This window comes from Nicotiana sylvestris, chromosome 6 (genome assembly GCF_000393655.2).
Source record: "Nicotiana sylvestris chromosome 6, ASM39365v2, whole genome shotgun sequence".
Lineage (NCBI taxonomy): Eukaryota > Viridiplantae > Streptophyta > Magnoliopsida > Solanales > Solanaceae > Nicotiana > Nicotiana sylvestris.
In genome coordinates this window covers 133,829,219-133,851,464 of record NC_091062.1, presented here as the reverse complement: position 1 = coordinate 133,851,464, position 22,246 = coordinate 133,829,219, and the positions used below count along the sequence as shown (strand labels likewise).

The window sequence follows — 22,246 nt, the reverse complement described above, 5'->3', positions numbered from 1 at the left end:
ATAAAAGTAAATTGTTTTCGAAGAAATCCAACCACGTAGTCAATGTCGAAAGCTCATTGCAATTCACTGCCTCTTTTGATGCATTGAGAGAATACTGAACATCTACAAGGCGCTGTATGCAATAAACGAGGAGTTTATGCTGTCAACTGAGTTTTTATTTTCATCAAGGGAAAACGAAAATAAACAGGATAAATAGTAGATGACTAGCTATTTTTTCGCATATTTTTCTTGTTCACAGTGGAAGTAACATTTTACAAGGCAGCAATACAATTACACAAAGCAACCACCTCTATGATACATGAATTACGACAGCGATCTTCAGGATTATATACTCAGCAATGATATGTGGGGGACTCAGTCCTTTTCTATCGTAGAAAAAAATGATACACCCTAAACGAGGAAAAATTTATGTAGGAATACAATAAAAACCCAGCACTGCCCACTCAGAACTGGCTCTTAACAAGGAATAAAATACAATAAAAAACCCACCCCGGAACTGTCTTTGCATCATGATAACATCCTTCTACCTGCTTCTGGCTCAATGTACAAAGGGCAACTATTGGAAAGCCCGAACTGCTCTGCATCATGATGAATAGACCATGCGCCTGCAACCTCCAATATCCAAATCTGATCCTCTGAAAGCATCTTTTCTGTGGAAGAATCCCCAAGTTGCCTCAAGCCTTCAACTTTTCAAGAGGATAAGTATCTCCATGGAACTCTCTGAATGGTGTCGTGCTATGTACAAATCACTGGAAATCCTACATGTTAGCATGAGCCTGGAAGTATAGTAAAATAATCGAACTATATTCTAAATCCAAGCGAGAGAACCTCGATCGTTGGCAACTTGAGGACGTCCTCTAGTTGGTGTAGGTGGTCTGTTAGCATTTAGCTCCTATCCCAACAGTTGTAAGAGTGATTAGATACACATCAAAGCAAAGAATATGCGGGTCGAAGAAGATCTGGAAATAACAAACCTGCATCCAAGTGTCCTCTATATGCCGCTCAGGTGAAGTTTCAGGAGATGTTGCTGGTGGCAGCGGGTGAATAAGTTTTGGAACCACGACAAGATCTCTACCCAATACCAAGATAGCACCAGCGTTATTAGCAGTACCTGTAGAAAGGAAAAAAAAGAACTCAAATATTTTGTATAAAGATAAATCATACATATAAAGTAGAAAACCTCCAAACATCCAAAATTTGTAACATCATACCACAGTAATTAGTGGCTGAAAAAAGTGTAATTAAATGTCCCTGAGCAAATCGTTCAAATCCATCCATCACACATTCATGCGCCCGGACTATCAGTTGAAGATCATTGTTGTTGCAGAATTCCATCACACGATCAGGCTGCATATGCAAGCGCTTACATTAGTGCGACAGGAAATGCTAGAGAAACTACATCACACCAAACACCCCAGAGACAGGCAGTGATATCTCATATTCAAGCACCACATAAACTGAAGTACCAAAACTCCAGTTCAGAAAACAGACAAGTGACTTCAAGGACTTATGAGTTCAACTGTCTTGAATGAGCAGGGGCAGAGCTACCGGACCAGACGAAATTCCAGTAGAGTTTTGGAGGTGTGTGGGTAGAGCAAGCTTGGAGTGGCTGACTGGGTTGTTTAATGTTATTTTCAGAACGAAGAGGATGCCGGAGGAGTGGAGGTGGAGTACGGTGGTTCCGTTGTACAAGAACAAAGGTGATATCCAGAGTTGTAACAGCTATGGGGTATTAAATTACTGAGTCATACCATGAAAGTTTGGGAAAGGGCGGTAGAAGTGAGGGTGAGGAGGACGGTATCTATTTCAGATAACCAGTTCAGGTTCATGCCAGGGCGTTCTACCACGGAAGCTATCCACCTTATTCGGAGGATGGTGGAACAATTCAGGAAAAGGAAGAAGGATTTGCACATGGCGTTTATTGATATGGAGAAAGCCTATGACAAGGTTCCTAGAGAGGTTTTATGGAGGTGCCTGGAGGCAAAAGGTGTGCCGGTTGCTTACATTAGGGTGATTAAGGACATGTATGATGGAACTAAGACTCGAGTTAGGACAGTGGGAGGCGACTCGGAGCATTTCCCGGTTGTTATGGGGTTACACCAAGGGTCTGCGCTCAGCCATTCCTTTTTGCCCTGGTAATGGATACACTGACACACCATATTCAAGGGGAGGTGCCATGGTGTATTTTATTTGCTGATGATATAGTGCTGATTGATGAGACGAGAGGCGGCATCAGTGAGAGGCTGGAGGTTTAGAGACGTCCCTTAAGTCTAAGGGTTTGAAGTTGAGCAGGACTAAGACGGAGTACCTAGAGTGCAAGTTAAGCGCTGAGCCGACGGAAGCGGGATTGGACGTGAGGCTTGATTCACAAGTCATCCCCGAGAAGGGCAGTTTCAAGTACCTTGGGTCGGTTATTCAGGGGGATGGGGAGATCGACGAGAATGTCACACACCGTATAGGGGTTGGGTGGATGAAGTGGAGGTTAGCGTCTGGAGTCTTGTGTGACAAGAAAGTGCCTCATATTCTCAAAGGTAAATTTTATAGACTGGTGGTTAGACCGGCCATGTTGTATGGGGCTGAGCGCTGGCCAGTTAAGAACTCACATATCCAAAAAATGAAAGTAGCTAAAATGAGGATGTTGAGGTGAATGTGCGGGCACACCAAGATGGATAAGATTAGGAATGAAGTTATTCAGGAGAAGGTGGGTGTCGCCCCCATGGATGACAAGCTGCGGAAAGCAAGGCTCAGATGGTTCGGGCACGTCCATAGGAGAAGCCCAGATGCGCCGGTGAGGAGGTGTGAGTGGCTAGCTTTGGTGGGCACGAGGAGAGGTAGAGGGCGGCCTAAGAAGTATTGGGGAGAGGTGATCAGGTAGGACATGGTGAGGCTTCAGATTACCGAGGACATGGCCCTAGACAGGAAGTTGTGGAGATCGAGCATTAAGGTTGTAGGTTAGGAGGTAGTTGGGAATATCTCTACGGCGCCGCAGAGTGAAGCTAGTCTGTTAGGACTTAGTCTTTGACTGTTAGTGGTTAATGTTGAGTTCACACTACTCTTTCATTCCTCTTAGTGATGTGCTGTTATTGTTTTGCTTTTCACTTATTTTCTGGTTCTGGTGATGCTGTTCTTTGTTCTATGGTTTCTATTGATGGTACTGATAGATTGCCTCTTTTTGCCTTCTTTTTGTCTTCTTGAGCTGAGAGTCTTTCGGAAACAGCCTCTCTACCCCAGTGTTCAGAAAAGCGAGCGCTTCGTCGCTTAAAGCGCGAAGCGACTCGACGCGACAGTGTGTCGCTTCCAGCTCCTTAAGGCGACGCGATCTGCAGAAGCGCACGCTTCACTGGAAAAAGCAACAAAGCGAGGAAGCGGCGAAAGCGATAAAGCGATCGTTTTTGTGAAAAAAGCGCAGGGGGCCTTTTTAAAAAAAAACTTTGGGTCTCAGACAAAACAGACCCTAAATTGACAAAAAACCCCAATCCCCTTCTTCGACCAAAAACAGAGGCCTCGACCAGTCGCTCTTCTTCTTCTTCAGTCGACAAAAAAAGCTAGGGTTCCATCTTCTTCTTCTTCAGTTGCTCGACCAGTCGACCTCGAAGACCTTACCCAGGTAATTCTTCTCCTTTCTTCTTCAGTTCTTCTCGTTTTTTTCTTTTTTCTTTCTTCTACTTTCTTCTTTAGACCAGTCGACCAGTCGCTCTTCTTCTTCTTCTTCATTTTTCTTCTTCTTCTTCTTTCTTTCTCTGTTTCTACTTTCTACAGTCCAGAACAGAGCAAGGAACCATTTTTTCTCTTTTTCCTTTTCGTTCGATTATTATATATCAGCATATATATTTAATTATTATATGTATTTCATTTATTATTATATTTCAGCATATAAAATTAAATTATTAGTATATTTCAGCATATAAAATTAATTATATATATGTATTATTTTTAGTTTATGTGATTTTTAAATGTATATTTCAGTTTATATAATTAATTATTATATATATTATTATTATATGTATTTTCAGTTTATTGATTATGTTTTTTTCTTATATCTTAAATAATAGGGATATTAAAATGTCTCAAAGTTCGAAAGAGAAAGACCCGGCTTGACAATATGGCGAGAGAACTAATGAGAAGAATATAAATGTTGTATGCAAGTTTTGCAACAAGATTACAACGGGTGGCATTTATCGCTTTAAATACCATCTAATTGGTGGCGATAGAAACGTCACAAGTTGTCCGAAATGTCCACCGGAGGTGAGGGAAGAAATAAAGAATTTTGTTGAGAAGAAGGAGCAAAAAAATCAAATGGTTCATCAACCAATGGTGGCCAATCTTGATGATGATGATGATGATGATGATATTGAAGAATTGTCACTTCCAACAAAACGGGGAAGAGATGGGTCAAGCCATGGATCATCGACTAAAGGTCCTATGGATTGCTACTTCTCAAAGAAGCCGGGAGCAAAGGGCGGTGGAAAAGATGTACAAAAAATTGCTAAAGACATTTTGAGGGATCGTGCGGTTAGAGCTTTTGCACGATGGGTCTATGATGCCGGGCTCCCCTTCAATTGTGTCAACTATGACACTTTTGGAGACTTTATTGAGGCCGTTGGTCAATACGGACCTGGAATGAAGCCTCCCACTTACCATGAAATAAGAGGTCCTTATCTAAATAAGGAAGTGGAGGAGACTAATAAAATTGTTGAGGAGCATAAAGTTGTGTGGAACAAGTACGGCTGTTCCATTATGATGGATAAGTGGACGGCAAGAACGGGGAAAATGATTATTAATGTGTTGGTGAATTCTCCCCGGGGAAGCTTGTTTCTTGAGTCCATTGATGCTAGTGACTCATCCACTGACCACATCAAAATGTTCACCTTGTTTCAGAATACCATCGAAAAGATTGGTCCAAGCAAAGTTGTTCAAGTGGTCACTGATAATGCAAGTGAAAATAAGAAAGCAGGTGGCATGATTGAAGGAGCGTACAAGAATGTCTATTGGACTCCATGTGCGGCTCATTGTATCAACTTGATGTTCGGGGACATTTTCAGGGAAAAACCCTTCTCTACAATTTTTGGCCAGGGCGTTAGGTTACATTCTTATATTTCTCAGCGGCCCTTGTTATTGAATATGATGAGAAGATTCACCATGCAAAAAAATTTGGTGAAACCGGGCAAGACAAGGTTCGCCACTGCTTTCTTGACTCTGCATAGTATCCACTGTCAAAAAAACAATTTGAGAAAGATGGTCACTTCAGAGGAATGGAGCAAGAGTAAATTTGCAAAGGAAAGTGCGGGGAAAGAGGTTGCACGCATTATTCTTTCTTATTCTTTTTGGAATAATGTCCTTCATGCTCTTAAAATTGGTGGCCCTTTGGTTAAAGTTCTCCGTTTGGTGGATGGGGAGCAAAAACCATCAATGGGCTACCTCTATGAAGCTATGGATAGGGCCAAGGAGACTATTCAAGCATCATTCAGTGATGAGCAGAAATATGCAAAGGTCTTTCAGATCATTGATGCAAGATGGGATGAGCAACTTCATAGACCTTTGCATGCAGCTGGACTTATTCTGAACCCATCACTCTTTTATGAGCAGCATGAGAAGAATTCATTGGCTAAAGAAGTGTGGACAGGATTCCATCAGGTTGTTATCAAGTTGAACCCAGATGAAGACTTGCAAGAAAAGATAGTAGATCAGCTTGCTATTTACAAGGCAATTGAAGGACTTTTTAAGCTCCGACTTGCTATTAAACAAAGAACGACGAAGTCGCCAGGTGACCAAGTGTTTCTATATTTTATAGCTCTAACTTCAATGTATTCTTTATACTTATTAACTCTTGAACATTTTTTTTGACTTCTATAGTTGAATGGTGGGACCAATATGGTGTAGAGACTCCGGAGCTACAGGCTTTCGCCATCAAAGTTCTAAGTTTAACTTGTAGCTCATCTGGATGTGAAAGGAACTGGAGTGTTTTTGAACACGTGAGAAATAAAAAGAATTATTTCGTATTTTGAGATAAAGTAAATTATATCTCAATTGTCCAAACTCCTACTAATTAGTTGACACATCTTTTTTGCAGATTCATACAAAGAAAAGGAATCGACTAACCTTGAAGCGCCTCCATAATCTAGTGTTCATAAAATACAATAGAGCATTGAGGCGTCGCTACAACCACCGCAATATAATTGATCCAATTCTTTTGGACAATATTGATGAGGCTAATGAGTGGCTAACCGGAGTCCCCGAAAATTGCGAAGGTGAAGAAGTATTTGAAGGCGACTCCGATTTCACTTGGGGTGATGTTGCAGTTGGTAGTGGAGTTGGGGAAGATCCTTATGGTTTAAGGAGATATACTCCAAGTTCAAGCTCTATTAGGAAGGGAAAAAGTGTGGCTACTACAAGTCGATCCCTATCCCTAATTGATGAAGATGAAAGTGATCATGAAGAGGAGGGGGAAGAAGAAGATGACGAGCAATATGAAGATAATAGAGGAATTCAAGATTTTGACAATCTTGAAGAAGAAGAGTAGAAGAATAAGATGTTGATTCTAGTAATTTAGTAGCTTTGATTTTGCTTGTCCTATGGTTTGTGGATGGTTTGTGGATGATTTGGTGGTACCTAGTACCTACTTTTAAGTATTTAAATTGAAGTTTTTGATTATTTATAATTTTACATTATGTTTTTTAAGAATTGCGCTTCACTTTAATAAAGCGTGCGCTTCGCTTTTGAAGCGAAGCGAGCCCTTGTCGCTTTTTTGCGCTTCGCGCTCTCAAAAACACTGCTCTACCCCTCGGGTAGGGATAAGATTTGCTTACACACTACCCTCCCCAGACCCCGGCCACTAGTGGGATTTCACTAGGTCGTCGTTGTCGTCTTGAATGAAAAGAGCTTGGACATAGAAGTTAAAAACGTCCAAGTTACAAAGATGGAAGGGCTGCAATTGCACAAAACAAACTCAAGAAAATGACAGTCCATACAACGTCAAAAGTGGAATAAGAGGGCAGATGGAGCAATCTTAACTTTATGTTTGAAATATCATATCTTTCTGCACTGGGCCCTTTTAAGTAACTACAGTTAACTGATAAGAATGTTGCAGCTTCCCAAAAATAAGAGACAATAGGTGGAAGAAAACAAAAAATTCCACTACCCCGAAACAAGATATCAAGAGAAAATTAACTCCCTGAAATTGATACGGAATGAAAATTACTCACCCCAAAAGTGACCAACCCTGGACCTCTTGCATTTGGTCTTAATCCTTCAACGCTATCATTTTCTGTTGGGTCAGACCTAGAAACACACACTGATGTGAGAAAATATGAGTAACTAAAGTCAAAGAAGGAAGCACAAGAGAAGACAGAGACTAACCACAATAAATCCATAAGAACAATTGAGCCAGCATCCATAGTGATAGGACGCTGAATATTTTCTATTTGTTCAACATGATTAATTGACCTTCCAATACCACCATGCATACAGATTATCTTTTTCTCGATTAGTGCTGCCAGAGGAAGCCAGTTGAACAATCTATTAAATCGATGCCATGCCCAAATTCCATCTCGCTCACCCTGTTGCATAAATGGACATCAGTATCTAGCTTGACAGGAAGGACAAGCTTCACCCAGTAAATCATAACATACCATCCGTTCGATGCACTCAATTCGAAAGCCGAAAAGCGCATTAATATCTGAAGCTTCATGGTTCCCACGAATTAGATGTACATTGAGGGGATACTCAACCTAAAGCATCAAGTTATGATCATCAAAATCACAGAGTAACTAAGAAGTTGAAAGCATACAAACATCCAGATATAAGAGTACCTCTAAAGCAAGAAGAATTAGACACAAGAGGTACCTTTAAAGCAAGAAGAAGAGTTATCGTTTCCAAACTGTGTTGGCCCCTGTCAACATAATCTCCTAAGAAGAGGTAGTCAATATACCTGGTATTCACTTACCAAAATTAGTATCAAATTAGAAGAACAAATCTTGACACATCAAACTGATCTAAGTGATAGATCAATCCAAAAAATGGTACAAGTCTGCGGGAGTCAGAATGACATGAGAGACAGCAAATAGACACCAAGAGAATATTGTGACAGCCTCACCTGGACCAAGTAAAGCGTCGCTTAGAATATAAGTTTTGATGTATATAGGCTACATAATCTGCTACATGGGATATTTGGTTATGCAACATAACTTTTACGAAGAGGTTTCTCATCTTTTCCCTTTAATTGAAGACAACAACAGGATTTTACAATCAAATGGTTCCATTGCACAAAATCACAGTATATGGCGGAGAAACACAGCCAAGATGAGAAAGTACAATTATTATTCCTAATTTGAGCAATTGGGGATAATTCGGACCTTGTAACAATATGAATTAAAACAGATTTTCAGATGGGTCGGATAATGGATTTGGGCAAATGAACCGGGTGTTTTAAAATGTGTATTGGCCCTCCACTTGTTGATTTTAATGATGGGTCCGGGTCCCTTAACGGCTGATTGGTATTTGTGTTCAAATGTGTAACGGTAGGGCTATACACAGTCGAATATTCAAATGGAGGGTAGACATGAAAAACTCTCAAAAGCAGAGGGGTAAATATGACCGTTTTCCATAAAATCAATATCAGAATTCTGATAGCCGTATCGAGACACCAGACAGTTACAACAACAAGCAAACTGCGACTCCCGCAATTTTCAATCAAAATATCCTTTCAAAACAAAAAGAGGGTAAATCGAAAATATACTGCAATCCAAGGAATTTATGCTGTCAAAAGGCTTGGACAGAAAATAAAACAGGTAAAAGCAAGATTGAGTCAAGGCACTTACGATATATCCCCAGCAGTCGATGGGGAACCATACTCATCGAAAAGACGCATAAGATCCCCAAATTGGCCATGCAAGTCACCAAATATCTTAATAGGAGCCCTAAGCTGTAAAACACTAGGTTCACTAGCAAATATCCTTTCGGCACTGTCACAAAGATCAGTCATCTCATTGCAGTCCAAGAAAAATTGCCGCCGAACAGGCGGCTTCCAGCCACGAGGCTTCAAAAGATGGGCAATCACCTGAAACAGTAAGGAAAAGAAATGATATAACTAACAAAATGCAGTTATTTGTCTTCATACGAAAATAACTGCTTAAGTTATAAAGATGATGGCAGTTACATTTAGCACAGAACAGGTAAGTCTCTGCTTGAGATTCAGAATGGACTGGTTACCCTGATTGCATCAATGCAGTCCAATATACTGGATCTGAACAACGCAGCAACTTATGTAGAAAAAGTTATGCACTAACTGCAAGCAGTTTACCCTTTTTACTTGCATGAATAACACATCAGCCGAATAATGGTAAGCCACACTGTGGCATGTAATCAGGCTATGCGTCTAGAGACAAATCATTTACCTTTTTGGGAACACTGTTGATGGACATTTGACGATCCAATAGTTTTCTTGCTGCTGTTGCATTTTCTGGGGTTCCATAACTGACTCGCCTGCCTTCATTTTCGAACTGATCAATCGAAAGCTGTCGTACCATGCCACCAAGAGCTCCACCAGTCTCTGCAGCTACAACCACCTTCAATGCATTAAGGCACATCATTAGTCAACCTTATGAGCACCAAAACTAACATAGCATTAAGGATTTGAACACTGACAGCACGGTGATGTAGCCGGACTCCAGCTGGGACAGAATCGGGCTTGATCAAAGAAGGCGTCTGTTTTCCACTTGGCGTTGCCTCTGCTCCACGATCCCTGTCTGGAAGTTCAACTTCTCCATTACCTTGTTGTCGAGCTTTTGCAGCTGCTAGGGTGGCAGTAATAGCCTCAGCTTCTGCGGCAGAAGCCTCCACTAGATATTCAACACCTTTGATGAGTCTCCTGCAAAACAAACCACAAGATAGATCTTTAGAAACATTCATACAATTAACATAAAACAGATAGCAGATGCTGTTGTTCCTATGCAACTGCAAACTCACCGAGATCCTTGAAGCGTCGCATTTTCAGTGCTTATATCAGAATATGTATCACCATTTATAGGGGGTGCAACAGGAGTTCCCAGTACAACTGAGCCATCATTAACTACCTCAGGGTCTGTTTGCCTTGTTCTTTCATCACCAAACCCATACCTTCCTGCTATCCTCCCAGCAGCTGCAGCAGCTACATGTGAAGCTGCACTAGTTGTTTCAGCAGCGGCCAAGTCTTCGGCAACAAGCAAGTCATCTAGCAATACCCCTGAGACAAAACACAGCAGGACTAAACTTGTTGCAGGAACCAGGAAGTGATCTGAATAACTTCTCCCAAGGCATTTTCATTACACTTCTTTTTTCTTACAGTTGGAAACGTGCAACAGATATATTTGAGGCTAAGTATGATTTTCACATCTGACAGAGTAACATGGTGACTCAAACCCACAACGGTAAATGTTGGAAGTGGAGGGTGCTTTCCACTTGAGCAGCCTCTCTTCTTTTATGACCGAAAAATCCATTTTGAGCCAACCCTCTAGGCTAACTGCAGCCTTCAAGACTCGGGGATGATGGGCATGCCCCTCTAACCTTCTCCACTTAAATACCAGAGTTAGTTTGCTTGGCGCAAGGCTCGAACCTATGACCTAAGACACAAGTCCTTCAACCTTTGCCAATCGAGCTACCCTCTCCACTTAAATACCAGAGTTAGTTCGCTTGGCGCAAGGCTCGAACCTATGACCTAAGACACAAGTCCCTCAACCTTTGCCAATCGAGCTACCCTCTCTTGTCTGGCCTCAGTGCAGTTACTAAATTTTTTTGAACGGAGAAAGTTGTTCATCTACGTGCAAACATGACTTATCAGTATGAGTTTGCACCACATCATTACAGCTAAAGTGGACCAGTGCTAAAACTCTTGAATGAAATCCTTTTACACCCGACAGGAAATATGCCCTCTATTAATTCAGCACTTGATCTTAGCCAAAAGGCCAAGAAAGGTATAATAATAATAATACAGTACTTGAAAAGTGACAATGTGAGTTTATTTTTCAGTGATATCTAATTACTGAGTCAGATAATTTGTTATGCACCAGTGGCAGGATTAGCGTTAGACCGATGAAAGACAAAGGAACCAGCATGAGTGTGCGTCATGAAAACCTTTATTCTAACAGGCTATATGCACACTAAAGAACGGGATTTAGCTATGAATGCCTAAACCATAGCACATCCTGAACCAGCCCTGGAGCCGAAGAAAGAAGATACTTTTAGTTACTTTACAATTTCTTTTTTCACAGTTCTGGCCAGCTAGTTACTTTACTATTCCAAGAAAAAGTAAGAATGATTGTCATTTGAAATCAAACTTGAAAGCAAATATAAGAGCATTGATTGATGTCTATCTTATAGTCTTACCACCACGCAGACCACCATAAATAAATATCAAGTCACCAACAGCAGCAGCCGCGTGTCTACAACGTCTGGTCAATTCAACTGCAGCATCTCCCCCAGCTGCATCTGCACTGTATCTGCCAGTTCTAGGACTAGTGACAACAGACTTCGTGTCACACCACACTCCTGCGGCAGTATCAAGAACTGCCAAAAGGGGGTAAAGAACCATGATAGTGAGGGATGAACATAACAGTGCAAAAAGTGTTATCTCCACTATGTATCGACCAAAAGCAAAAAGTACCTGCTATACTAGATGAATCCTCCACCATGCGTCCACCACCAAGTGCCCCTCCAGATACATGGAGCCGAGCATTAACAAAAACCTATAATATCAGAACGTAATTGATAAATACCGTATCCATGTGAAAGTATGCAGTTAATAAAAGGAATGAAACAAACACGTACAGCAGCATGTTGATATCTAGAGGACGGTGACACACCAGGAGCAATGGCCCATTCCCAGCGCCCATCTCTATGCTTGGCAAGTCCATATGCGCTGGCCAGTGGCTGTGGATGAACAAAGCAGTGGGAAAAGTAAGTACAAGTACAATCAACCAATGAGCGCAAGAGCATACGAGGAAGTAACAATTTAAAAGCTCAGGGCCCCATCCAATTAACAATTATACCAAAAGAAGATGAAAGAGCAAACAAAAAACAGAACTCTTGAGTTCATCACTTATGTTACATGGATCTTCAAATCTGTTTTGACGAACCCATGTCAAACAGGTGTAGTAGAGGTGTGGATACTTTTGGCTCTAAAGAATACACTAAGAATACCAAAAACCAATACTGCATCATTGCACTATAATCCCCATAACCTTTTAAATATCCAACTAAACCGATTAAATGGTGGAAGTTGAAAACACAGTTTTCTGAAGTACCATCAAACCATGCTGCATATACTTCCTTAACCTCAAGCCCCAGACATCCATTATTCATTAATCTCAAATCACTAATTCGCTCCACCACTCAAATTGCTATTGCTATGTTTAAGTGGATGAAACTCAACACAGCATCATCGTTCCCTGACAGTTTCTTGGGCATAGAAATCCGGAAAAGATAGTTGCTAAGTCTGTTATTTTTTAAGTGAGTTAGCAAAAGAGTACAAAAACAATAGTTGGAAGCATCTAAAAGATGCTATGTTAACAAGATATCACATCAAATTACAATGCTCAACACAAACTTCAGAAAATACAAATCATAGAAATCTCTCTTTTCACTCTTATGTCCTTAATTTATAGCAAAAAAAAGGCTTTGCAATATTAAGCTTAAGTTAGAGGAAATGTCTTTAGAAATGTAGTTTGAGGCGGCAAACGTCATAACCTACTGAAAAACAAATAAAACAAAAGGTCAAAATGATACGAGATTTCGATCATAAGTTAGTTGGCAAAGCATCTAGGGACTAAGGTAGGACTTTACGCTCCTCTAGTTACTAGCAAACCTCCCCTTATTTTATGGACCACATAACCCTATTTTTGGTCCTCTCTCCCCTTCCTTAACTAGCTTCGCACTCATATGCCTTTTATAAACCAGAAAGAGACAACAAAAGTACTTACAACCAATAAAACAGAATGCTCTAGATGAAAATCAGCTTTCTCTTCAATAAACAAATCCACCAATGGATATTTCTAAAGAATGAGAAGAAGTCACATCTTTTCCACAATATTAAAGGTTATAACAAAATCAAACATTTAGTTGAGCAGGCATTCTGGGAAACAAAGTTTTGTAATCTGACAATTTCTTTTTACTATGTCCTTAAGATTTTACTGCACATACAGCCAATTGTGAATAGATCAAATCTTCTTCTTCTCCTTTCACAAGGTTCTTGGGTGGGGATCATTTTTTTGGCGATGAACTTTTCCCCAAATGTAAGGCTAGGTTCTACCACGCATAAGTCAAAGCGGCAAAGTAGAGGGGCTGCAGACTAATAGGGTATCACCAAGCAGAAGGTTGCAGGGATCATGGAATAAGGATTGTGTTAGGTACAAGAGAAGGGAAGGGTGAGGGGAAGACTGGCACTGGGAAAACGGTTTCTCAGCAGAGGTTGGGCAGATGGGTAGATCAGGGAGAGCAAGGTGGCAACGCAATGGAGTACAACCAAGGTAGGGATCAAGAAGGCTAGAGATTAAAGAGATCTGCAGAGTGCAATCATGAGACGTGAGGCAAAGCTAGAAAGGTGAGAGGACATGACGAAAAAAGTGAGGTAATAAGAAACGCACCATTCTCCATAGAAATAATAAAGGAGTATATTTAACAAAAAAGGGAAAGATAAAGAGCTCCACCCAAGTTTATCCATTAAAGCGATTAACCACTAAGTAGGTACATGAAATGGGAAAAGTGAAGCACCTCCAAACAGATGGGCTAATCAATTTGGGGCAGAGAAACAGAGGATGTTCACATAAAATGGATACAGGCATAATTAGGTAAACAAAGGTGTCCTTGTCTAAGCATTTTTTTCAAATTCGACACTCAATGTAACAAACCATTAGAAAAGAAGTTTGCATGCACTTGGCCGATGAGGTAGTTTATCTCACATATGAATGAGGCTGCAGAAAAGACAAGTAAATGAATAAAAGACTCCCTCCTCTAGCAGTAAAACTTTATAGAAGAGGTGATTCACATAATAAAATACGAGAATGACTCTATGTGAGGAAATGGAAATAGAAGAGGAGTCAGAGAAGGAGAGAGAAGGAGATAGGGCGAGACAAAGAAAGCATCATCTGTTCTAGAAAGAGAACAATCTTCCTAGCGATATATCCTTCAAACTTTTAAGTGCAAGTAAAAATGCTAATGATAAAAACCGAGGGAACAAGTAAATCAGTATAAACTCCATCATTTTTTTCTTATTGCATCAGAAAGCATGCTTCGCTCACCACACTATTGGCATCCCTTCCTCCACAAAGCAGAAGAAGACCATCAGATCGCGCACTTGCAGTTGCGTACCTAGCCAAGTAACAAGACCAGATTAGGATTTCATTACTTTACTGCACACTTGGACCAGCTTAGATTCACAAGAATTTATCTTCAGTTGGACATCACCAGAGGAAACTAATGAGAATACACAAAGAAACTTCAGAAATTAATGAAGATGGAAATGTGTAAAATGCACTCCGACAGCTTCAGTTCAACAAACAGTACAGTCTAACAAGACTTTGCTCAACAAAATGCAGAAGTTTTGAAAAAATAAAGAGACCAACATATGCTCAAACTGTAACAACTGTTCGTCAAATAACCATCTTCAGATAAGAAAAGAATGTACGTTCCACTGCTTGAGTCTTTGTATGTCATGTTTATGTTTCAAAATTGGTGTCCGGGCCATCGAGCATGCAGCTAAACTAATCAACCAGACAACCTGCAATATAAGCACACGTAACGAAGACCTGCCAATAATGACTACAGCAGCTGGGCTCTCAGTAAGTGTAGTAGCGAATTTTGAACCTGAAATGACCATATTGTTATCCTAATTCCTATGCCTCAACCAAACTCCCTAGAAGACAAGCCAAGGTATATCTTCTTTGTTTCATTGAATTCTTTATTTTCTTATAGGTCAGCGAAAAACTTATAAGAAACATCACCAGAAGGATTAACTTGTTTTCTTGACATCGAGAACTCGTACCTGTACTTCACTATTAAAACCTCAGAAAAGGAGCTCCCCTCATAATGTATGAAAACAGAAAAGTAGGTGCAAGAAAATATGCTATTCTAGAGAGATGGCAACTCCACCAGTAGCAACTGAAACTGACTTGAAACCAAGAACATGCCAGCGAGGTGCATAATGGAGCCACTCAACCATCAAATAGTAGCAATAGTTTGTGGAATTTCAAGTTTTAGTTTCCTAAAATCATACCAGGGCAACATTTCCATCATATCTACCTCTTCAAAAATAAGGACTTATCCACGGCAATGTTGATACCAATAATTCAGTAAATTTCTCTTTTTTGAAGTCAATGTCGTATGTATATCTTTACTGAAATAGTCTATACAGTATGGTTTTCTGAACAAGGCTTAAGCACAATAACAACCACCTCAACTTCCGAAAACATCATATTTTTTTGGTGTGATTTATGAAGTCAACAATTTATTGATTTTTCCTGCACAACAACAACAACAACAACAAACCTAATATAATCTCACAAGTGGGGGTTGGGGAGGGTAGTGAGTACGCAGATCTTATCCCTACCAGGTGAAGGTAGAGAGGCTGTTTCCGATAGATCCTCGGCTCAAAAAAAGGTGAAAAAGGAAGAGAAAGGAAGAAGAAGAAAAAAAAAGAAGAGAAGGAAGAAGTAGTATATAAGATAACTGAAGCGCGCGAGATCACAGGACGTAATAGGGATCTAAGAATATGAAAATACAAGAGTACTACTAATACAGTAATACTACCGGTAAAGATAGAGGAAACTCTCGACTACCTACTAACTTTCTACCCTAATTCTCAACCTCCACATCCTCATATCAAGGGTCATGTCCTCAGTAAGCTGAATCAAGGCCATGTCCTGCATAATCACCTCTCCCAGTACTTCTGAGGCCTACATCTACCTCTTTTCAGACCTGCCATGATCAACCTCTCACACCTCCTAGCAGGAGCATCTGTACTTCTCCTCGTCACGTGCCCGAACCATCACAGCCTTGACTCCCGCATCTTGTCCTCCACAGGGGCCACTCCAAGTTTATCCCAAATAACTTCATTTCTAAACTTATCTCTCCTGGTATGCCCACACATCCATCTTAGCATCCTCATTTCTGCTACTTTCATCTTTTGAACATATAGGAGTTCTTAATTGGTCAACACTCAGCCTCACACAGTATAGTTGGTCTAACTACCACTCCGTAGAACTTACCCTTAAGTCTTGGTAGCACATTCTTATCACATAAAATACCGGATGCGAACCTCTATTTCATCCACCCGCTCCAATACGATGCGTGACATCCTTGTCAATCTCTCTGTTGCCTTGGATTATAGATTTGAGATACTTCAAACTACCTCTTTTGGGATGACTTGAGTATCAAGCTTCACATCCACGTCCGCTACATGAGTCCCATTACTGAACTTGCACTTCAAGTTTTCTGTTATAGTCCTGCTCAACTTGAAATCTTTAGACTCCAGGGTCTGTCTCCAAACCTCCAGCCTTGTGTTAACCCTGTCTTGCGTCTATCAATCAGCACTATGTCATCCGCAAATAAAATGCACTATGGTACCTCCCTTGAATGTGTCAAGTCAACACATCCATCGCCAAGGCAAATAAAAATAGGCTAAGAGACGATCCCTGGTGCAACCCCATAACAACTGAAAAGTGTTCCGAGTCACCTCCCACAGTCCTCACCCGAGTCTTAGCACCATCGTACAAGTCCTTAATCACCCTAGTGTACACTACTAGAACATCGCTAGACTCCAAACATCTCCACAAAACCTCCCTCGAGACTTTATCGTACGCATTTTCTAGGTCAATGAACACAATATGCAAGTCTTTCTTACTCTACCTATAATGCTCCACCTATATCCTCACCAGATGGATAACTTCCGGAGTCGCTCACCCTGGCATGAATTCGAACTGGTTCTCGAAAATAGACACATTCCTCACCTTGACTTCCACCACCCTAACTTTAGTAGTGTGACTCAACAGCTTGATACCCCTATAATTGTTGCAATTTTGGATAGTATCCTTGTTCTTGTACAACAAAATCATCATACTTCACCTCCATTCTTCTGGCATCGTTCTTGTCTTAAAAATGACATCAAGCAACTTAGTAAGCCAATCCAAGCATGCCCGCCCGCGTTCTTCTAAAATTCCACCCGGATTTCGTCTGGCACAGTCGCTCTACCCCTGCTTATCTTATGCATCGCCCCCTCAACCTCTTCAACCTTAATACACCTACAATACCCAAACTCACGCAAACCCCCTCCACATTCAACAGTTCATTAATACTTTGTTGTCCTCGTCTTTGATGCACTTCAATTGGTCCGTCACGAGCATTCCTCTCCCTCACCTTGGCCAACATGTACAGCTTCTTGTCCCCGCCTTTGCACCCAAGTTCCTCATACATAAGTCCAAACCCAGTAGTCTTAGCCACCGTAACCGCTAACTTCGCCTCTTTCTTTGTCTTCTTATAACTCCTGATTCGTCCTTTTCTCCTTGTCTGTGCTCTCCACTAGCTTCACAAAAAAAATTGTGTAAATAACAAATTCTCTGCCAAGAGCATCAATCATCAAAATCACGTGCACTCCAATATGTTAAAAAATGAAAAATAAAAACAAGAAGATTCCACTAAGTTGTGTGATAGTATTTTCAACTCCTTCGAAACGCTCGGTGGTTCTCTTCTTACCATATTGTCCACATGAGTGATCTCCTTATCCGACTCGTCCATTTGAACTGCCATCCTACCATCATATCTCTAATGGTCTAATATATCAAACATTTCGAGTGTTGGAAGTAAATTTATATTTTGACGTGTCAAATGTTCGAAAGCTTCAAATACAAGGAAGTGAACAAAATGTTGACAGAGGATCAATGATACGGTAAAAAGCATGTGACTTAAAATGTAAAAAAACTTTTCAACTTTAAAATCTTGATTTGAAGGAACTATTTCTTAAACATATAACTATTTGCTCTACTCTAAAGACAACACTAGAAAAGGAATGTCATTTTCCTCACAAGTCTTTATTAAGTAGTCCACGTGCTTTATTTACAATACGTGTAACACCTCTTGATTCTTTTGAGTGTAGCGAACAAATTCCACGCATAGTTATCTCATGTCAACATTAGTATGTATGGAAAAGAAGTTAGTGTTACACACCAGTAAAGTTAAATTGAAAACTCTTGTTTTATAGCCGAGAAATCCACGAGGGCTAGTGACACACAATTTGAGATTAGATAGATAATGCCCCCCTAACATTCTCCACTTAAATACTAGGCTTTTGTCTGCGCCAGATCTTGAACCCGTGACATGTGCCTAATCCACACATCACGTGCTGCATTAAAAGCTACATTTAAATCTCATGGAAAATATTTTTGAGTAAATTATCAGTTGGAATAATTAACCAATATAACAACTCAGTCTTAAAATGAAGCTAGTTAAGTCAGCTACATGAATTATCACTATCCGAATTGCTTCGCTTCGACTCGTTCTATTCAATATTTAAAAAAATATGTTATCTAACACTAGAAGGCTCTAAGTTTCAAAAAGTAACAAACTTCTAACATTAATAAAAGACTCCAAAATTTTATTGAACCTAAAGTGAGCTTACCAATATGACTAAGCCTCAATCCCAACAAATTGGTATCACATATATGGATTATTTTCTTTCATTATGACCTATTTTTCTCGAAGTCTGCATAAATTACAATAGATTCTACGTCTTTGAAACAACTTTCTTCAACGTGCATCTAGAAGTCGATGCAGGACATGACCAAACCATCTCAAGTGATCTTCTCTCATATTGAACTTGCAACTATAACAAGCTTAATACTTCTTTTTAAAAGTTAAAAGATCTAAGCAATTTCCCAATATAATGTCCCACACAAAGTAATTCTTTTTTTTTCCGGGAGAATTATAACATTGTATTCATCAGTACAAAATGTACTGGCAACAGCATTTACAAGCTACAGCTCCTTGTGTATTTTACAAGGCTTCAATGAGTTGCTAGTATCTTCAAAACATTTGTTGTTTCTTTTCCTCCAGTATTTGATAAGTATGGTTTATATCAAATACAATATGGAATATCTTTATAACACCAAAAGCATATAAAAAACAAAAGGGAGCTGTTAGCTCTCCTCAAAGGATTTTCTACACGCTTAAGTATCGTATTTCTTTCCTTTCAAATTAACAAGAAAAGAAAATGCGGAGTGACCTACAGCTCTTTATTTCATGTATCCAGCTTCTTTATCCTCCAACCAGTCGAGGACTTTGCAACTGTTTCAGGTAGCGTTCACATAGTGTTGAAAATGAAAAGGAATAAAGCTAATAACTCTATCCCAAAAGTGCAACAGAAGATGGTTCACTTCCCGCATACTTTATACGCAAGCAGCACCAACGAACTACGATGCAATTTCATTTCCTTAAATTATCTGCCAAACTCGGAAACTGGCCAGTTTTTTTAGATGTCAATGATCCATCATAATTCTAATAAGCCAACACATACTTTTATAAGCCAAAGAAATAAAGACACCCCCTCCCTTAAGAAAAAAAAAAAGAATAAGCTGGAGTAGTGGATTTGGAACTCGGGTATACATAACAAAATCATCACGATGTAGGTATCTCAAGAAATGACCATGAGGCGTTTTCTTTTATGAATAGAGTACAAAAGATCAGGTGCATTTTCTTATATGGATAACCCCACAACCAAACCACGGAAAAGGAGCCCAACAATAACTCTTTCCCACTTTGATCCCTTGGTGACTTGAAACTCCAACCTTGTGGTTGGAGGGAGAGTCACCTGTTGGCCATCCCTCCCTTGTCAATTATTCTTCTAAGGAATAAATCATAACCAAACAGTCACTGAAGACTACCACTGTTTACCACATGCTACTTCTTCGATTGATATGTACAAATAAATCTTCAGGTTCTTCACCATGAAATAAAAAACATAAAGTTCAAAAAAGCAAATTGAATACAGTCAAAAGTAACAAGAGAATATGAAAGTCATGTACAATGAGGAACTAAAATACACATCTTCAAGAAAGAGATCATGAAATTTACATGCAAGGAGGTGGACCTTCACCCTCAGGTTCTAATTTGCGCCATTCATATGGCTTGGCAGCTGTGTCCAAAGCCCAAACATCCGCTAGAGGCCGTTTTCCTGAAAATAATGGATCAACTTTTTATTTCTTAAATTTCATATGCTTACAAAATGGGAAGGGCCGTTTCACGGGACTGACCATCATTTCCACCAATAGCCATGAGATATCTTTGCCCTACCAAAGCCATGACATGGCCATAACGTGGCCCTGGACCAGGTCCTTGGACCACAACCCTGAAAAGATCAGAATTATTTCAGTAGTTGATCAGCACTTCCATATTTCACACTTCACCAGATACATCACGTTCATTGCAACTAAGTCATTACTTGAACTGCTAAATGCTAACCTGTGCCATCGTGGGCGTTGTTGTGTAAGGTCCAGAACATGAAGATCCTCAGCGGACAAACCAGCTGGACCAATTCCACCCTGGGATGGATAATATAGAGCATCATAATTAGCTGAAGTAGATGATCATGCACGACTCAGACAAAATACTATAAGTTTAAACCAACCTGAATAACAACCATGGTTCCAACAGCTGTAGCAACATGAGCAGCCCTTGGCGTGGGTGGCTCACCTATAGGAGTCATCCTGTGATCATTAAGAAGCAGAGACATACTTTATCCATTCTCAGTAAACCACAAAATAGAGAGTAGCTTATCAGTGACACCAATAACCACTTACCTAGACCATTTATTTGTCAAAACATCATAGCAGTGTACATCAGCTGTAGCACCTGCTAAACCTGCAATTAAGATCTCTTCTATCAATTGATTATTATACAAAAATTAAATTCTGTTTCTTTTTTTATGCATAAACATTGTATTCAGAGGTTTTCTGAGACCAGTAAAAATCACTTCACTCGTTGCATTTAGTCTACACAACTGGAAAGTATACCATATCCTAATCAAGTCCAAAAATTGCCCAGAAAAAAGGGTACAAGTTGGATAATTAGGAGACTTCAAGGAAACATACGAATTCCAGCACTTCCAGCAGAAGAAGGAGTCCCTGAAGCAGCAGAATTCCCTTCAAGCGCAGTTGCACCACCAAAGAGAATAAGCCTGGGACCACTGTAATTGGGGCTACCCTCCTCTCCAACCGCCGGTACAGCCGTTAAGGTATGCCCACACCTCGGCCCTGGACCATCCTCCTCCTTCTCTAGAACAGCGTGCACCACCGAGTACGTCGGAGCACACCTCGGCCCCACCACCGGAGTACTGCCCTGCTGCTGCTGAGAAGTTGCCGGATGCTGCTGATCCTGAGGAGTCTCCGGCGGAGATCCTCCAGCAGATGACTGGCCGTTTAGCTGCTCCGACGACGCGCCGTTATTCTGATCGTGATCGGATTCCGATGACATCGCTGAATCCACGTCCATATCCCCCACCTCGAAACCCTAGATTCTTAAGCTTATCGGAGCTCCAATTCTCAACCATGCGCATTTCGGATCAACATTTCCAATCCAATTCAAACCCTAAATGTCGAAAATCACAACTTCAAATCCTCTGATTCAAACACATCCAAATTTTACGAGTTTCTAGGTTTTTCTTCTCTCTCTTCTTTTCTAAAGAAGCTTTAAGGCGGTCGACGAATACCAATCCGAACAGTTTCTCTCTCTTAAACTCTCTCTTCTCTGTCCAACCCTCGATCACTCATTCCTCTCTCTCTACAAATATTCAAATGTATGTATAGGCGCACATTTAGATATATCTATCTGTATCTATAGATTCATACGTATTTTTCTGCACATAAAGTATCTCTGTCTCTCTCATCTGTCTAATGGCTATGAAGAAATCTGACTATAGTGGACTTTATTTTTACCTCTTAGGGTACAAGTCCTGAAGCGAGATTTACACTGTGTTTATGAAGATCGTACAAGATATTACAGCATCTCGTACAGCTGCTTTAACGGTGATAACCGGTTCCGATTTCAACGGGAGGGTTTCCCTCGTTGATTGGGTGAAAAAAGAAGGATTTAATGAGACGCGCAGGATCAGCGCGTGTGGAGATGATTGAAAGTAATTCAACCTGACAAATACATATGGGATGAGAGCTGGCTTTGGCTAAAGATAATATTCATGATTGGTTAAGACTTAAGAGTCATTATTAAATTATTGAGT

General features: G+C 40.3%; 1 protein-coding gene and 1 long non-coding RNA gene across 3 annotated transcripts; one reads left to right on the top strand and one right to left on the bottom strand.

Annotated features, from left to right (window-relative positions):
* Nucleotides 1-182: 182 nt before the first annotated feature.
* LOC104220981 (serine/threonine-protein phosphatase BSL3) lies at nucleotides 183-22,003 on the bottom strand. 2 transcript variants are annotated; one of them, XM_009771952.2, is made up of 22 exons: nucleotides 21,105-21,999; nucleotides 20,814-20,874; nucleotides 20,642-20,720; nucleotides 20,476-20,555; nucleotides 20,268-20,362; nucleotides 20,089-20,188; nucleotides 14,268-14,337; nucleotides 11,800-11,901; nucleotides 11,636-11,717; nucleotides 11,359-11,538; nucleotides 9,964-10,219; nucleotides 9,643-9,865; nucleotides 9,393-9,563; nucleotides 8,817-9,055; nucleotides 7,843-7,927; nucleotides 7,629-7,727; nucleotides 7,357-7,556; nucleotides 7,203-7,278; nucleotides 1,212-1,347; nucleotides 975-1,111; nucleotides 829-892; nucleotides 183-749 (listed from the first exon to the last, which is right to left on the bottom strand). In XM_009771952.2, the coding sequence occupies exons 1-22, from the start codon at nucleotides 21,502-21,504 to the stop codon at nucleotides 736-738; spliced, it is 2,949 nt and encodes a 982-aa protein (XP_009770254.1). In that variant the 5' UTR covers nucleotides 21,505-21,999; the 3' UTR covers nucleotides 183-735. The 2 variants fall into 2 exon arrangements, with proteins under 2 accessions (XP_009770254.1, XP_009770253.1); XM_009771951.2 differs by lacking the exon at nucleotides 183-749 and having other exon boundaries at nucleotides 809-892; nucleotides 21,105-22,003.
* LOC138870040 (uncharacterized) lies at nucleotides 5,831-6,681 on the top strand. The gene is made up of 2 exons (XR_011400241.1): nucleotides 5,831-5,972; nucleotides 6,071-6,681. It is a non-coding gene; the product is annotated as an uncharacterized lncRNA (long non-coding RNA).
* Nucleotides 22,004-22,246: the final 243 nt, after the last annotated feature.

What these genes read in the sequence shown, in the direction of transcription:
- LOC104220981 (XM_009771951.2), bottom strand. Translation starts at nt 21,504, where the DNA reads ATGGACGTGGATTCAGCGATGTCATCGGAATCCGATCACGATCAGAAT. An exon ending in CAACGCCCACGATGGCACAG is followed by an intron (nt 20,363 to 20,475) that starts GTTAGCATTTAG and finishes TGATCTTTTCAG; the next exon opens with GGTTGTGGTCCAAGGACCTG. An exon ending in TAGAGGACACTTGGATGCAG is followed by an intron (nt 893 to 974) that starts GTTTGTTATTTC and finishes CTGTTGGGATAG; the next exon opens with GAGCTAAATGCTAACAGACC.